General features: G+C 43.9%; 1 protein-coding gene across 2 annotated transcripts in view; it reads left to right on the forward strand.

The window, feature by feature from the left end:
• FAM124A (family with sequence similarity 124 member A) overlaps positions 1–17,237 on the forward strand; it is a 116,843-nt gene extending 99,606 nt beyond the window's left edge. For both annotated transcript variants that reach the window (XM_064586137.1, XM_045869386.3), the window contains one exon: positions 13,838–17,237. In XM_064586137.1, the coding sequence (XP_064442207.1) occupies positions 13,838–14,632 (795 nt within the window). In that variant the 3' untranslated portion in view covers positions 14,633–17,237. The remainder of the gene's footprint in view (positions 1–13,837) is intronic.
• The last annotated feature ends 930 nt before the right edge of the window (positions 17,238–18,167 follow it).

Below are 18,167 nucleotides of genomic sequence, written 5' to 3' on the forward strand. Positions count from 1 at the left end.
GCCCAGCAAAGAGGCAGCAGACTGAAATACCCACTCTCTCTATAAAAGCGCTTATTAACGTATCTTTATAGCTGTGGCCTATGGGGCATGCTTTTAGTTGAACACTTGTGTCAGGGCTGACTATAATCCTCTCCAGAGACTGGGAAGGCTGGTGGGCACCATCCTTATGCTATCTTCACGCTTTTCCTTTTCCTAGCCCCAGATTGCAAGACAGGAGCTGCTTATATGCTTTTTTGGTGTCCCACCTTTTTTGACTGCCACCGGACAAAACATTCCTTGATAGTGTGGCCCAGGTGTCCAGTAGGGCCTGTGTTCACAAATTCAATGGGATGGTAGCAAACAAAGAAAGGGTTTTAATTGGCTGTCATCCCAGGGCTCAGTGCAGAGGGAGCAGACAACACCTGTCTCCCAGTCTTCCCCTGAAAGAGGGGTATTTGCATATTTTAAACTCTGCTGCCTGAGGTTCTTGCTTTCAATCAGCCTGAATCTAGGTGCTGACTGAGATCCTCCCTTTGGGACACTCACAGGTCTGGAGCCACTTGGAATAAAATAGACTGTTTGGACAAACACAAAGTTCTGAGATACAATGAAGAGCTAGAGCAAGATTGAATAATAGTTTCATCTCCCACATGATCCTACTCCTTCAGGCTGGGAGATTTGGCTGTTTTCTCTTGTGCATAGCAACCAACACAGAGAATGAAAGAAAATGCAGAAACTGAAAGAACAAGATAAAATCTCGGAAAAAGACCTTAATGAAACAGAGGTAAGTGATTTACCTGATAAAGATGCTCACTAAACTCAGGAGAAAATGGATGAACAAAGTGAACTTCAACAAAAAAAATATAAGTACCACATAGAGCTGAAGAAACAGTAATTGAGCTGAAAAAATGCACTGGAGGGGTTCAACAACAGACTGGATGAAGCAAAAGAAAGGATCAGTAAACTCCAAGACAAGGCATCAGAACTCCTCCAATTAGACCAGCAAAAAGAAAAAAGAACAAGAGTGAATATAGCTTCAGGAACCTATGGGACAACACCAAGCAGACTAACATTCATATTATAAGGGTCCCCAGAAGGAGGAGAGAGAGAGAAAGGAGTAGAAAACTTATTTGACAAAATAATGGATGAAAACACTCCTAACCTGGGGAAGGAAACAGACATGCAGATCCAAGAAGTCCCGAGAATTTCAAAAGGATGATACCATGATCAAGTGGGATTTATTCCAGGATGCAAGGATGATTCAACATCCGTATATTAGTGTTACACACATTATCAAAGGAAGGATAAAAATTGTATGATCATCTAAATAGATGCAGAAAAATCATTTGACAAAATTCAACATTTACAATTAAAACTCTGGATAGTTTGGGTATAGAAGGAACATACCTCAACATAATAAAGGCATATATAACAGGTCCACAGCTAACATCATACCCAATTGTGAAAAAGCAGAAAACTTTTACTCTAAGACCAGAAACAAGACAAAGATTCCCACCCTTGCCACTTTTATTCAACATAATATTGCAAGTCTTAAAGCAATTAGACAAGAAAGAGAAATAAAAGGTACCCAAATTGGAAAGGAAGAAGTAAAACTGTCACTATTGGCAGATGACATGATACTATATAGAGAAAATCCTTAAGCCTATACTAAAACAAAAAACTGTCAAAACTAATAAATGAATTCAGTAATGTTGCAGGATGTAATATCAATATATAAAAATTAGTTGCATTTCTATACACTAACAACCATAAGAGAAATTAAGAAAACAATCCCATTTATAATTTTCTCAAAAGAATAAAATACCTAAGAATGAATTTAACCAAGGTGAAAGGCCTGTACATTGAAAACTGTAAGACACTGATGAAGGAAACTCAAGAAGTTACAAATAATGGAAAGGTATTCCATGCTGATGGATTGGAAGGATCAATATTATAAAAATGTCCATACAGTCTAAAACAATCTACATATTCAATGGAATCCTTATCATCTCAATGGTATTTTTTATAGACCTAGAACAAATAATCCTAAAATTGGTATCCAACCACAGAAGATTCTGAATAGCCAAAGCAATCTTAATTAAGAACAACAAAGCTGGAGGCATCACACTTCTTGATTTCAAACTACATTACAAAGCTCTAGCCATAAAAATGATGTTGGCATAAAAACAGATACACAGACCCATGAACAGAATAGAGAGTCCATAAATAAACTCACACATATATGGTTGGTTAATTTACAACAGTGGAGCCAAGAATATACAATGTGGAAAGGACAGTTTCTTCAGTAAATGGTATTGGGAAAACTGGATAGCCACATACAAAAGAATAAAACTGGACCACTGTTTTATACCATACACAAAAACGAACTTAAAGTGGATTAAACACTTGAACATAAGAACTGAAATGTTGAAATCCCTAGAAGAAAACAGGTAAGCTGCGTGACATCGGCCTTGGTGATGATTTTTTCAATTTGACAGCAAAAGGAAAAGCAACAAAAGCAAAAATAAATAGTGGGTCTGCATCAAACTAGAAGGCTTCTGCACAGCAAAAGAAACCAACAAAATGAAAAGGCAACCTGAGTGGGAGAAAATATTTGCAAATATTTATCTGGTAAGGGGTTAATATCCAAATATATAAAGAATTCACATAACTCAATAACAAAAAACGTGATTAAAAAATGGGCAGGAAATCTGGAGAGATTTTTCTGTAGAAGACCTTCACATGTCCAGCAGGTACATAAAAGGGTGCCCAACATCACTAATCATCAGGGAAATGCAAATCTAAACTACAGATGTTATACCACCTCACACCCTTCAGAGCAGCTAGTATCAAACAGACAAGAAATACCATGCTGTCAAGGATGTGGAGTAAAGGCTGGTAGCGGGTATGGAAATTGCTATAGCCACTGTGGAGAACACAATGAAGGTTCCTCAAAAACTAAAAATAGAATTCCCATACGATCCAGCAAGTCTACTTCTGAGTATTCATCCAAAGAAAATGAAAACACTAACCCAAAAAGATATGTGCACCCCCCATGTATATTGCAGCATTATTTACAATAGCCAAGATATGGAAGCCACCTGTGTGCCCATCAGTGGATGAATGTATAAAGAAAAAATTTTTTTTCAGCCATAAAAAAGGAAATCCCACCATTTGCAACAACATAGATAGACTTCAAAGGCAGTATGCTAAGCAAAACAAGTCAGAGAAAGGTACCATATGATCTTACTTAGATGTGGAATTAAAATAAACTCACAGATACAAAGAACAGATTGGTGGTTGCCAGAGTTGAGGGATGGGGAGTGAAGCTGTTCAAAAGGTGTACTTTCAATTATAAAATAAATAAGCCCTGGGGCTGTGACACAGCTTAATGACTGGTTAGCAATACCAGGTTGTATATTGAAAGCTGCTAAGAGAGCAGATTAAGAGTTCGCATTACAAGAAAAAAAAAAATTTTTAGCTTAAAACCAGGAATGACTGGCAGAGGATGAACACTTGGTGGTTTCACAGAGATTTTCACCACTGTGCTTGTTTAACGGAAACCTACCTGTGCTCTTATTTTGACTCCATCATGAAGGCAGGAGTTCAGATAAACCCTAAATTATGCTGCTTTGAATAGAGGGGGCACCCGGGGTTGGTCACCAGAGGGGGAGCCAGGTGCACCATGGAAGTGCCAGGTGGGCAGGTGGGGTTCCAGCTGGACCAGTGCTGGCTGATGGTAATGACAGGGTCTGGGGGCAGGGAGTTGCAGGAGGGTGGCCACGAGCCTCCACCACCCCCCGCCCAGCTCCCACGTTGAGCACTGTTGATTAACTAGGTTTATTATGGTGATCATTTCACAATATATAATATTAGTACATTATTATTCTACTTTTTTATATATCAACTATATTTCAATAAGAATTATTTTAACATTTTTATTTAAAATAATTTTTAGGAGTGCCTGGGTAGCTCAGTCAGTTAACTGTCTGCCTTTGGCTCAGGTCATGATCTCAGCATCCTGGGATTGAGCCCTGAGTTGGGCCCCCTGCTCAGCAGGGAGCCTGCTTCTCCCTTTTCCTGCCCCCACCCCCCCGCCATGCTAATAAAATCTTTAAAAATAATTTTTGGTCTCCTGGGGGGAAAAGATGGTGGAGGAGTAGGGGACCTATTCCAACCGGTCCCCAGAATTGAGCTGGATATCTACCAGACTACTCTGAACACCCATAAAAATCAGCCTGAGATGTAAGAAGATAGATCTGGATCTCTACAAACAGACTATTACAGGCGTTTGGTTGGTTTTGAGGTATGAAGCAGGGAGCCGTGATTCCGTGGGCAGATACCTGAGGATAAATGGAAGTGGGAGGGAGCCTGGCCATGGGGATCCTACATCGCTGGTGAGCAATAGCCTCCCGCACTGGGGACAGGACACAGACTCGGAAGACTGGTAGCGACAGGCAAAGGGCTTTAGGGCAGCCCCCAAATGGAAACCGGGGTAGTGGGGCCATGCCTACAAACTGGAGGGGCTGGTGGTTTTAGAAGCACAAAGGCCAGAGACGTGCCCCAACCTGGCGGCAAGGACTGGGAGCGCTGAGGAGGGGCGAATAACCCAGGATGCTGCAGTTTATAGCAGCATGGACAGAAACAGAGATGTGTGGTCTGGAGAGCTCACTGAAGAACAGACTGCGATCTCTCTGCTCTGAGGCAGAGGGTTGGAAATTGTCTCTTCTGCTCTGACTCTCGGAAGAGACGCAGAAACCCGCCAGAGAACAAAAGCCCCCCAAAACCAGTTTTCACTGAGCCCATCCCCCACCACAGGGGGCAGGGCAACTCTGCCCAAACAGTGTTGCCTGAGTAACAGTGTGGCAGGCCCCTCCCCCAGAAGACAGGCTGGGAAAACAAGAGGCCAGCAGCCCTAAGGTCCCTGGAAAACAGGTGCATCTAGCTTGGGTTGTGGCCAATAATTTGGACTCTATACATTCCCTCAACCACCCCTCAACAGAATGACTAGGAGGAGGAACCTCCAAAATAGGAAAGACTCAGAGACTATGACTTATGCCACAGATTTACAAATGGCTTCAGATATAACCAAGATGTCAGAGATGGAATTCAGGCTAGCAGTTGTGAAGACAATAGCTAGAATGGAGAAATCGATTAATGGCAACATAGAGTCTCTAAGGGCAGAAACGAAAGCTGAATTGGCAGACCTTAAAAATGCTATCAATGAGATCCAATCTAATCTAGATAATCTAACAGCTAGGGTAAGCGAGGAAGAAGAACGAATTAGTGACCCTACAAAACCAATTAGTAGATAAAAAGGGAAAAGAGGAGGCCAGAGAAAAACAACTCAGAAGCCATGAAAATAGAATCAGAGAAATAAGTGACACCATGGAACATTCCAATGTCAGAATTATTGGAATCCCTAAGGGGATGGAGAGAGAGAGAGGACTAGAAAATGTATTTGAGCAAATCGTAGCTGAGAACTTCCCTAATCTGGGGATTGAAACAAACTTGCATGTCCTAGAGGCAGAGAGGACCCCTCCCAAGATCAAGGAAAACAGGCCAACACCCGGCATGTAATAGTAAAACTCGCAAATCTTAGAACCAAGGAAACCATCTTAAGGGCAGTTAGGGGGGAAGAGATTCCTTACATACAGAGGGAGGAACATCAGAATAACGTCAGACCTATCCAGAGAGACCTGGCAAGCCAGAAAGGCCTGGCAAGACATATTCAGGGTACTAAATTAGAAGAACATGCAGCCAAGAATACTTTATCCAGCAAGGCTGTCATTTAGAATGGCTGGATAGATGCAGAGCTTCCAAGACCCACAGAAACTGAAAGAATATGTGACCACTAAGCCAGCCCTGCAAGAAATATTAAGGGGGGGGGGGGGTTCTATAAAAGGAGAAAGATCCCAAGAGTGATATAGAAAAGAAATTTACAGGACAATCTATAAAAACAACGTCTTCACAGGCAACATGATGACAATTAATTCATATCTTTCAATAATCACTCTCAACGTGAACGGCCTAAATGCTCCCATAAAATGGCACAGGGTTGCAGATTAGATAAAAAAGACAGAACCCATCCATATGCCATCAACAAGAGACTCATTTTGAACCTAAAGACACATCCAGACTGAAAGTGAAGGGATGGAGATCCATATTCCATGCCAACAGACCTCAAAAGAAAGCTGGGGTAGCAATTCTTATATCAGACAAATTAGATTTTAAACTAAAGACTGTAGTTAGAGACAATTGTAAATATCTATGCCCCCAACATGGGAGCAGCCATCTACATAAGCCAACTGTTAACCAAAATATAGTCATATTGATAACAATACGTTAATTGTAGGAGACCTCAATACTCCACCCTCAGCAATGGACAGATCATCTAAGTAGAAAATCAACAAAGAAACAAGAGCTTTGAATGACACACTGGACCATATGGACCTCATAGATATATACAGAACATTCTACCCTAAAACAACAGAATACTCATTCTTCTCAAGAGCACATGGAACTTTCTCCAGAATAGACCACATACTGGGTCACAAATCAGGTCTCAACCGATACCAAAAGATTGAGATTATGCCCTGCATATTCTCAGACCATAATGCTTTAAAACTGGAACTCAATCACAAGAAAAAATTTGGCAGAAATTCAAACACTTGGAAGCTAAAGACCACTCTGCTCAAGAATGTTTGGGTCAACCAGGAAATCAAAGAAGAACTTAAACAATTCATGGAAACCAATGAGAACAAAAACACATCAGTCCAAAACCTATGGGATACTGCAAAGGCGGTCCTAAGGGACCATCATAGCCATCTAAGCCTCACTCAAAAAAAAAAAAAAGAAAAGAAAAATCCCGAATTCACCAACTAACTCTACACTTTAAGGAACTAGAGAAAAGGCAACAAATGATGCCTAAGCCACGCATTAGAAGAGAAATAATTAAGATTAGAGCAGAGATCAATGAATTAGAAACCAGAAACACAGTAGATCAGATCAATGAAACTAGAAACTGGTTCTTTGAAAGAATAAGATCAATAAACCACTTGCCAGACTTATCCAAAAGAAAAAGGACCCAAATTAATAAAATTATGAATGAAAGGGGAGAGATCATGACTAACACCAAGGAAATAGAAACAATTATTAGAAATTATTATCAACAACTATATACCAGTAAGCTGAGCAACCTGGATAAAATGGATGCCTTTCTGGAAACCTATAAACTCCCAAGACTGAAACAGGAAGAAATTGACAACCTGAACAGGCCAATAACCAGTAACGAGATTGAAGCAGTGATCAAAAACCTCCCAAAAAACAAGAGTCCAGGACCTGATGGATTCCCTGGGGAATTCTACCAAACATTCAAAGAAGAAATAATACCTATTCTCCTGAAGCTGTTTTAAAAAATAGAAAAAGGAAAGCTTCCAGACTCATTCTATGAGGCCAGCATTACCTTAATTCCCAAACCAGGCAAAGACCCCATCAAAAAGGAGATTTTCAGACCACTATCCCTGATGATTATGGCTTCCAAAATCCTCAACAAAATCCTAGCTAATAGGATCCAACAAGACATTAAAAGGATCATCCACCACAACCAAGTGGGATTTATGCCTGGGCTGCAAGGGAGGTTCAACATTCGCAAATCAATCACTGTAATAGAACACGTTAATAAGAGGAGAGAGAAGAACCATATGGTCCTCTCAATTGATACAGAAAAATCATTTGACAAAATACAGCATCCTTTCCTGATTAAAACTCTTCAGAGTATAGGGATAGAGGGAATATTCCTCAAGTTCATAAAATCCATCTATGAAAAACCCACAGCGAATATCATCCTCAATGGGGAAAAGCTGAGAGCCTTTCCCTTAAGATTAGGAACACGTCAAGGATGTCCACTCTCGCCACTACTGTTCAATGTAGTACTAGAAGTCCTAGCAACAGCAATCAGACAACAAAAAGAAATAAAACATATTCACATTGGCAAAGAAGAAGTCAAACTCTCTCGTTTTGCAGAGGACATGATACTTTAAGTGGAAAACCCAAAAGACTCCACCCCCAAATTACTAGAACTCATCCAGCAATTCAGTAATGTGGCAGGATACAAAATCAATGCACAGAAATCAGTTTCTTTCTTATACACTAACAATGCAACTGTAGAAAGAGAAATTAGAGAAATGATTCCATTTACAATAGCACCAAAAACCATCTAAGATACCTCGGAATAAACCTAACCAAAGAGGTAAAGGATCTATACTCTACGAACTCCAGAACACTTATGAAAGAAATTGAAGACACAAAAAGATGGAAAAACATTCCATGCTCACGGATCGGAAGAATAAACATTGTTAAAATGTCTATGCTACCCAGAGCAATCTATACCTTCAATGCCATCCCGATCAAAATTCCAATGATATTTTTCAAAGTGCTGGAACAAACAATCCTAAAATTTGTATGGAATCAAAAAAGACCACAAATCGCCAAGGAAATGTTGAAAAAGAAAAAGCTGGGGGCATCACGTTGCCCAATTTCAAGCTATATTACAAAGCTGTGATCACCAAGACAGCATGGTACTGGCACAAAAAGACATATAGATCAATGGAACAGAATAGAGAGCCCAGATATGGACCCTCAACTCTATGGTCAAATAATCTTTGACAAAGCAGGAAAAAATATGCAATGGAAAAAAGACGGTCTCTTCAATAAATGGTGCTGGGAAAATTGGACAGCCACATGCAGAAGAATGAAACTTGACCATTCTCTAACACCATACACAAAGATAAACTCAAAATGGATGAAAGACCTCAATGTGAGACAGGAATCCATCAAAATCCTAGAGGAGAACATAGGCAGTAACCTCTTTGACATCAGCCACAGCAACTTCTTTCAAGATACATCTCCAAAGGCTAGTGAAACAAAAGCAAAAATGAACTTTTGGGACTTCATCAAGATAAAAAGCTTCTGCACAGCAAAGGAAACAGTCAACAAAACAAAGAGGCAACCCACAGCATGGGAGAAGATATTTGCAAATGACACTACAGAAAAAGGGATGGTATCCAAAATCTATAAAGAACTTCTCAAACTCAACACCCAAAAAACAAATAATCAAGTCAAAAAATGGGCAGAAGACATGAACAGACACTTCTCCAAAGCAGACATACAAATGGCTAACAGACACGTGAAAAAATGTTCATCATCATTAGTCATCAGGGAAATCCAAATCAAAACCACATTGAGATATCACCTTATATCAGTTAGAATGGCAAAAATTGACAAGGCAAGAAACAACAAATGTTGGAGAGTTGTGGAGAAAGGGGAACCCTCTTACACTGTTGGTGGGAATGCAAGTTGGTACAGCCACTTTGGAAACCAGTCTGGGGGTGCTTCAAAAAATTAAAAATAGAGCTACCCTATGACCCAGCAATCTCACTCCTGGGTATTTACCCCAAAGGCACAGATGTAGTGAAAAGAAGGGCTTTATGCACCCCGACATTCATAGCAGCAATGTCCACAATAGCCAAACTGTGGAAAGAGCCGAGATGCCCTTTAACAGATGAATGGATAAAGAAGATGTGGTCCATATATACAATGGAATATTACTCAGCCATCAGAAAGGATGAATACCCAACTTCTACATCAACATGGATGGGACTGGAGGAGATAATGCTAAGTGAAATAAGTCAAGCAGAGAAAGACAATTATCATATGGTTTCACTTATTTGTGGAACATAAGGAATAGCATGGAGGACATCAGGAGAAGAAAGGGAAAAATGAAGGGGGGGGAAATCAAAGGGAGAGATGAACCATGAGAGACTATGGACTCTGAGAAACAAAGTGAAGGTCTTAGAGGGGAGGGGGGTGGGGGGATGTGTTAGCTCGGTGGTGGGTATTAAGGAGGGCACGTACTGCATGGAGCACTGGATGTTATATGAAAACAATGAATCATGGATCACTACATCAAAAACTAATGATATATGGTGACTAACATAATAAAATAAAATTTAAAAGTAATAGTTTTTAAACAATTTTAAATTTTAAAAATAATTTCAAAGACAACATAGGCTATATGAAACCTTCCCAGAGGACAGTGAAATGAGAAGATGTGTTTTTCTTTAGAACAAAAATCTGATTTCTCATGTGAGCCCATTGCCCAATTTCCTTGAGTTGCCCCTAATTTTTTTATTAGTCCCTGGATTAAAAGTTCTATTGCTGTCTCATTACACAGTGCCACACTGGTGGTGTTTGTGCCAAGGACACAACAGGAAATGACCCTTCTCAGAAAGGGGGGCTGTGAGGATGAGAGAGAATTCCAGTATGACATTGCCCAAGGGTTACTGGGTCAGGGCAGAGTCTCCTTCACTGGGGATTCTACCCATGTGCCAGCAAATGAGCCTACTGACACCAAGATCATTGAACAAGATGCTCCAGCTCAGACTTTACTTCCCTAACTGCAAACTGCCTATGCTCAAAGTTGCAGGAGAAGCTTCTGGGAATCATCACCACATTTCACTGTTTTGGTGATTTCAGAGCCATAATCAGATCTTCCTGGCTAGTTGCCTTAAGCAGATTCATTTATCTAATGCTGTTCTGTTCCATAAATAGCAAAGGGGGGAACCACTGGCTTCCAGTGAGTCAGCAAGCCTGCACTGCTACAAAGAGAAAGGAAGGTGACCCCAAGGTACATGGCCTGCTGTCACAGAAGGAGAAAGGCTTCCATGGAAGGAGGGCCCATAGGGTGATGTTTTACTCTGGTAAAAGGTCACCTGGGTAAGAGTTTCCTGAAACATCTACAATGATTCATTCTCAGCCTGCAATGTTGCTGGTCAAGTTAGACAAGCAGACAAGAGAGGCCTGAAACAGAGCCACCGCCAGCAGAAGGGTACAGAAAGAAGCTCCATCCATTGTCTACACGAGTTGTCTTTAAGACAGACCAGACCCTGCTTTTTGAAGCTGACTTCTCTGTGCAGAGCTGGAGAATACTACCAGATCTGCTGCAAACACATCCCCCATGCACTCAACGTGGGAGCTGGGGCGGGGGGTGGTGGAGGCTCGTGGCCACCCTCCTGCAACTCCCTGCCCCCAGACCCTGCCATTACCACCAGCCAGCGCTGGTCCAGCTGGATCCCCACCTGCCCACCTGGCACTTCCATGGTGCACCTGGCCCCCCTCTGGTGACCAACCCCGGGTGCCCCCTCTATTCAAAGCAGCATAATTTAGGGTTTATCTGAACTCCTGCCTTCATGATGGAGTCAAAATAAGAGAGCACAGGTAGGTTTCCGTTAAACAAGCACAGTGATGAACATCTCTGTGAAACCACCAAGTGTTCATCCTCTGCCAGTCGTTCCTGGTTTTAAGTCAAATTTAACACCACTCTACCCCTGAGAGTGGGAAGATTTAGATGACCCCTAGCGGTTTCTTTCATGGCATCCTTGGCCTTTTGCTTCTCATGAAGCATTACTCACAGAGGCTTCCTTTTTCAGGCAGATTCAGAATGCAAAAATGCTCACCAAGAGCATGCTCCTCGAATAAGGCTCCAAAGATGTCCCCTTATATGGACACGTCATTTGGGCCCTGCCCTGACGAGACTCCTCTCATCTCTCAGGGCTCACCTCCTGCTTTGGTTCATGCCTCCAGCCTCTGATCAGGCTGCTTATGTGCCTAAGTGTGCTGCCATGCCAACCTGTTGCCCTCCAGTTGGCAAACACCTCTTGCACCTCCAAGATTTTGTCCAAGTATGACTGCCCAAGGCAGGCTTTTTCTACCCTCTCCCCATGCTGCCTCACCTCTCTGCAAAATCAACCTCTCCCTCCTTTGTGCCCTAACATGGCCCATATATTGCCACTCACTTTCTCATCACGGCTCACTTTATTACACTTGAACACTGTATTGTTCATTGTTAGGGGCTAAGATTATGTCTTATTCAAAATTATCTGTGCCTGGCCTTCCAGACCTTCTTCACATCAAAGAGCACTTAGAAAATGATAGAGTATTTTTGTGGTGCAAGAGGCTGCTGGTAAAAGAGATCACTATCTTTAATAACCCATTCAAAATTTAAACACACCCGTGGAGAAGTTCTGCCAAAAAGACCCTCAGTTAGTGTTGGTTGAAAGGATGAATCAGTCAGACTGTTCATAAGATTAGGAGAGATCTGCAATTAGGCAAAAACCCTAGAAATCAATGAAAGGAATGGTCATACATAAAAAACAGAATTAAGACTCCAACATAAGGGTGAGTGTGCAGATTTCTTACCTAGTCAGGGTCTCCTTGGCCAGAACAGCACTAGACTCCATTCCCAATGGCAACTTCATCAGTGCTTTTCTTCATGCATGCACCTCGACTCTAATCAAGCCAACTGCTCACTACCCCCACCCCCACCTCCCGCATGTTCTTTGCCTACCTGCCAGCAGTCAGCCTCTGTTTGGGTTGGCCTCTCTCCAGCACAGCCTCCTCTCCACCCATGTCATCCAGCGGGAGGACAGCTGCCCATCTCAAAGGCTCGCCTGTAGGGCCACCTCCACTGGAGACGCCTCTGCTCCCACTGGGCAGGCATGCGTGGTCTCTCCTTCACAGCCCTGTTGCTGTGCCTGTCATCAGGCTCTTGTCTGAGCAATTTCTTTCTATCCCCTATCCTTTCAATGAAATGTAAGCTTCATGTGGTCCAAGACTGAGTCTCATTGTAGTTTCCCCTCCTTCACCTGTAATAGATACACAATAAATGTATCTTACATTCATCTAGGTCTCCCAAGTGGCTGTGGGAAAACCGGGGTCCCGTTTATAGGGAAGCAAGGGTGTCTGTTTTATAGGGAAGGGCCTGTTGGGTGCCAGGAAAGATCCCTGATAGTAAACCACACTCAGAACCCTTATTTCAAGGATTCATAAATTGGATGATCCTATACTAAATAGAGCCAGATCCACGGTCCCCAAATCCATTATTTAATGGAAACTTTGCATAGTAAGGTTGGCTTCAAGGCCTGGGCACTGAGCTAGACCAGAGGGAGACTCAGAGCAGCCCCAGGTGGGACAGTGCATTGTATAGGGGTCCCCAGTTCCATATAACAGAAGCAGGCTCCTGATGCACCACAGGGGCGGGGGGCGGGGAAATAGCAGAACAGGGTGAGGCGTTAGAGGGAAAGACTGCTTATCTGAGCCCTATGGGGCATCCGTGGGGTCCGGCAGTAGGCAGCAGCCCCCCTTCCTGTCCAGTCCCTGCAGGGCAGCATGTATGGAGGAGTCTGGTTCCAGATAGCAAGTAAGTAAATGCTCATTTCCTGATAGCCCCTCACTCATCAAAGATTTACCGCCCTGAGCCATGGGCCACCGCACCCCTAGGATATATCCTGGCAATCACACAAATACTGGAATCAAGTCCCATTTTGATCTGATCTGAGACTGATACCCCACCGCCATCTTCCCATCAGTTACATTCAAACAGTGGTGCTTTGGTTGGAAAGAAACACACCGTTCAAGTGTTCTTTTTGTGTTTACTGGTAATCTTTATCTCCCTTGTCATGCTCAGCCAGGCCCTCATTCTTGTGGCGAATCCATGGAGCAAGCACCCCTCCCTGTGTCCTAGAAATAGTAGTAGTCCCTATGGCGACCAGGGGCTGCATCTCCTTCTAGGTTCAGAGAGGTCTCCTCAGGCTGAGAAGTCTGATCCACACTCCCCCAAGCTCTGCTACCTCTGTCTTTGCTTTCGAGTTTGGAGAATGAGATGTCTGGTAATGTTTTATGGCCACAACCCTGCTGGAAGTTTCGAGTTATTGGTGACTGTGTTTCTGGATGTACTTAACATCCTCCTCCCCAGATGACCCCAGCCCTACACTAATGCGATGTGCCCTCCTCCCTACAGGCGCAAAGAGTGCACAAGAGGTTCCCGAAGGCCGGCAGAAGCCACCACTCGTCAGAGCACAAACCTCCTTCCATGCCTTCCCCGAGCACCACCGCACCGAGCTGGATGCTTGGAGGCAGCCAGCAGCCCCTACTGGACAGCACACATCCAGGGCCCGGCCAGACAGGCCAGCCGACTGGGCACCAGCAGGAATCTGCCAGACGAGCCAGCAGCCCTCCCAGCCTCCCCTGGTCCTTCCAGAGAAGCAAGTCCTTGTTTTGTTTGCCCACAGGAGACCCCTCCCCGGGATCCTCAGCTCTACCACAGTGGTTTTCAAGCACAGATGCCCCAGGGCACAGGGCTTCGGAGGGGAGGCACAGCCACCTCCTCTCCATCGATGACTTGGAGGGGACCCAGGAGACCGACGTGGACACGGGCCTCCGGCTGTCCTCCTCGGACCTCTCTGTGGTCTCTGCCTATTCGGCGCCCAGTAGGTTCTGCAGCAGCGTGGAGGCAACCCTCCCCCCTGAAAGATGCAGCAGCCACTGGGCAAAGCCCAAGGGTTTCAGAGAAGGACTGCTGCCCACTGGGAGTGGGGTGACCACAGAGACCGCCTGGGCTTCCCTCCCTTTCTTCACCAAAGGGCCTTCCAGCTCCTCAGCCACAGCTGCTGCTGGCACCTCCTCACTCACAGGGTCCTCCCCAGAGCCTCCCTGGGATGCTCCCAGCGCTGAGCAGACCGCGGGCAGAGACGCCCCGCCACCCCCAGTGCTGGCCGGTCCTGTGGACAATGACATGGAGGAATTCTACATCTGAATACCCTCTACTCTGGCATTCCAGACACACAGGCTCAGGTCCTACTGCCCCTCTGGGGTCTGAACACCACCCGTGCATGCTCTCAGCCCGCTCCCCCAGGTCTGTCGGGAATCTGTCTGTCTCATGGGTTTGTTAGCACATTTGCCACACTACCCGTTCTTACCTGAGAGGTGGCATATTTTAGAGACTTGCTGGAAAAATACTTGCATTTTTATGCAAATAAATTCTCCAGCTTAAGTTGTAAAATTTTTTTTGAATACCCAATTCCTTTTGAGATATGGTTTAGTGCACTTAATACGATTTAAATGCCTCATATAATTATTTGAAATGAAAAGAAAACCTAGTCAGCCAGAGCTGATTTGGCAATTTTTCGTGCTGTGAAGGAAAAACAATTAAAGCCAAAATGTTGAATGTGGGAAAGATACTAAGTGACCTGTAGGAGAGATTAGTGCACAATAATGTAATGTACATGGCTTACTGGATTCTGCATACATATTTGCATTACCAGGCAACAGTGGCCCAAAAATTTCCAGGTAGTGCTTAGAGTGAAAAAAAGTCCACTTGATAAAACAGTAAACATATATCAGACTACAGTAATGCCTCGCTGTGATGCCATGCACATCTGAAAATCTGGATTTATGCAAACGTAGCTAAGATACTTTATAAGGACTTATCTTGAATAACAGACTCTTGGTGGAATCAAAATATGATCTGAGTTCCAAAAACCAGATTTGCATCCACTTTTCAACAACACCTCACTGTAACAAGTGGAGTCTACAGAAGACCACTCCACTCCCGGGATTTATTTGGATCACTGAAGAACCGCTCATTGGAGTTACAGAATAATAGGATATTGGTCATAGAGGTAGCTAGTCTTAAGGTTCTTCCATTTTATAAAAACCACCGTCTAAGGGCTATGTATATATGTATCTATATAAATGACAGGAGCCACACTTTATACTACTTTCTCCAGTAAACATGCATTGTCACCCTGATATTCCCATTTTTAAATAATTTGTAAGCTTTGTAAGTGGCACTTCGATGGCACAGAGTAATAAATGCCCCCATCTTCTCCAAATGGGAAGCTTTATATGAAACTGTCCTGGACAAACACTGTTTCATCGCCAGGCTTCCACGAGTGCCTAGAAGCCTTAATTAAAGCTGGAGCTCTAGCCCAACCTTAACCTTTTCTGCCCGGTGTCTGCTTCTTTGGAAGCATGAATGAGATTTAAACAGCACCTCTCCCCCACTCAGTGAGGGTATGTTTACAATTCCAACCTCAGCAGTGCCAAGCGCTGGCGTGGGGGGCGATGCCGAGCCGTGCCTGGCTACCCACCTACCTTTGGGAAAGAGGAGCATGGACTTACTGGCCTTGCTCATTTCCTAGTCTGGTGCTCCTTGCCTCCAGGACTCCTGGCCCAGCTTTCCCGTCTCTGAAAGCGCCGACACCAGTCTGGACACAGCCTCAGGGTCCTTTCCCAAGCAGCCGTGGAGCGTTTGCCATCCCTGTAATGAGAACCTTAAATCCTGTCCCGAACATCCAAATGATAATATTCTCCATGTTGATAAAGACATGGTCTCTTATAGTTCTAGGCCAGGAGGGAGAAAACATTTTCTAAAAAAGGCTAGATAATAAATACGGTAGGTTTTGCCAGCCATCTGGTTTCCGTTGGGACTACTCCACTCTCATCAGAGCGTGGAAACAGCCAGGGAAGATGTGTATGGGAACGGGAGAGGCCGAGTTCCAATAAAACTTTATTTACAAGAACAGGCCTAACCCTTGTGCTAGATGGAGGTTGATTTAAGACCTTGGGCACAGTCAGCAATAAAGAAAATCTGCAGCCCTCTGAGTCCTGAGGGACCTCTTTCTGCAGAGATGGTTCCTAGAAAGCCACTAGCCGTCCACCTCCTATCCAGAAATGTGACTCATGGCCGCGGAGGATGAAAAACAACAGGTTAATGTTAGGAAGGAGTAAAATAACTCAGAGGTGTTGACGCAAGCTCATGAGTAGCAAAGGTCAGTGAGGCATAAACAAGTGGACCACCTGTCGGGTGATGGCTCCTCCTGGCTTCACCCCATCCATGCCCTTAGTTTAGTTTAATATACTTGCATGCACCCCTAGGATTGCTTTGGAGCCCAACGCTGATGTTCTCCGGTCCCACCCCTTCTTAGTAACCCCCCCCAGCACAGTCCAGTCTACCAAACTGAGGGACCCCAAAGGATGTCAGCGACACCATTCAAAGGCAGGAAATGCAAGATGCCCCCATAACACGAGGGGAGAATGGAGGGAAACTCACCACAGACCACATTCAGGCATTTCCCCCCACCCCACTTCCCTCCCAGGCTGTGGTCGGCAGTGGCCGCCGTCTGTGCAGAAGAATGCCACAGACACATACTGACAAAAGCCTAGCTCCCAGCTCCAGCCACGCACTAGCATTTTCCTCATCCAGGAAGGCTCCTGACACCCCCTGGGGGATCCGGACTCTTGGATTACTGCTGTTAAAATAGAGGCTGGCATACTGTAAATGCTCAATAAATTTGTTCAATTAAAAAAAACATGAGGCTATCTCAAATTATTTCTCTCCTGGATTAGGTTCTAAGGTATAGGAAATCTAGATTTTAGCCCTATTTTTTTTTTTGGTCGTCACTTAATGGAACCCAGTCTCTTATTTGCTTGACCTCAGACCTCCCCCCAGCATTGCCCAGGATGGGGGTGGGGGTGCTACTAAGTGTCCTAGTCTATTACACCAACCCATCCCACGCTTGTGCCTTTTCTAAAAAGACTCCCCAAATTACTGCTCACAGTCCCACCATGGCACCTAACGACCACCGAGGATCCACTATTAAGACCAAATGTTTCTTAGTTCCTAACTGAACTGCCAAGCCCTGCAGAAATCATCTTGGGTCACCCGCGGGGCTGGAATGGTGAGCTACCAAAAGATACTTTTGTGATGGGAGAGCTGATATGTAGTTGTACAAAATGGGTTATAGTACTGGGTGTTCCTTGAGCCCTGTGACCCGAGGACAGGGGAATAATCACATGGAAGTCAGTTGGACTGCACGGTCTCATTGTCCCAGGTGAGACCAAATGTTTACTTTCACTGGGAAGATCTTTGAATCCTTAGCTGATCTCTTCAGCCCCATGTAAATCAGGAGAAATCTATCCTCCTCCTGGGCTTTCTGTAGATGAATGAATTCTCCTATTCATCAGGTAAGAAACACCTAAGTAGACTCAAAATTCCTGGAAGAGATTTTTAAGGGCAGATAAAACTGGAGAGCTTCTCCCTCCCAAACCCTCAGAATGGTATCAATGAGCAGTTATGGTCAGTGATCTCATGTCTGCATTTCAGGAGAACAGTGGGAAGAGCCGAATAGTCCTCTTCCCCACCACCACATTGCTTCATGTTCCTGGTCTGAAATAAATGTCTCTTAGGATTTATAGGAATCTGTTGCTCTTTAATTCTCTGGAAATACAATTGATCAGATACAGCAGAGGTTTGAGAAAATAACATGAGAAATTGACATTACATTATA

Source organism: Mirounga angustirostris, unplaced genomic scaffold (genome assembly GCF_029215605.1).
Source record: "Mirounga angustirostris isolate CCGP_5_RB_7025 unplaced genomic scaffold, mMirAng1.0.hap1 SCAF_3, whole genome shotgun sequence".
NCBI lineage: Eukaryota > Metazoa > Chordata > Mammalia > Carnivora > Phocidae > Mirounga > Mirounga angustirostris.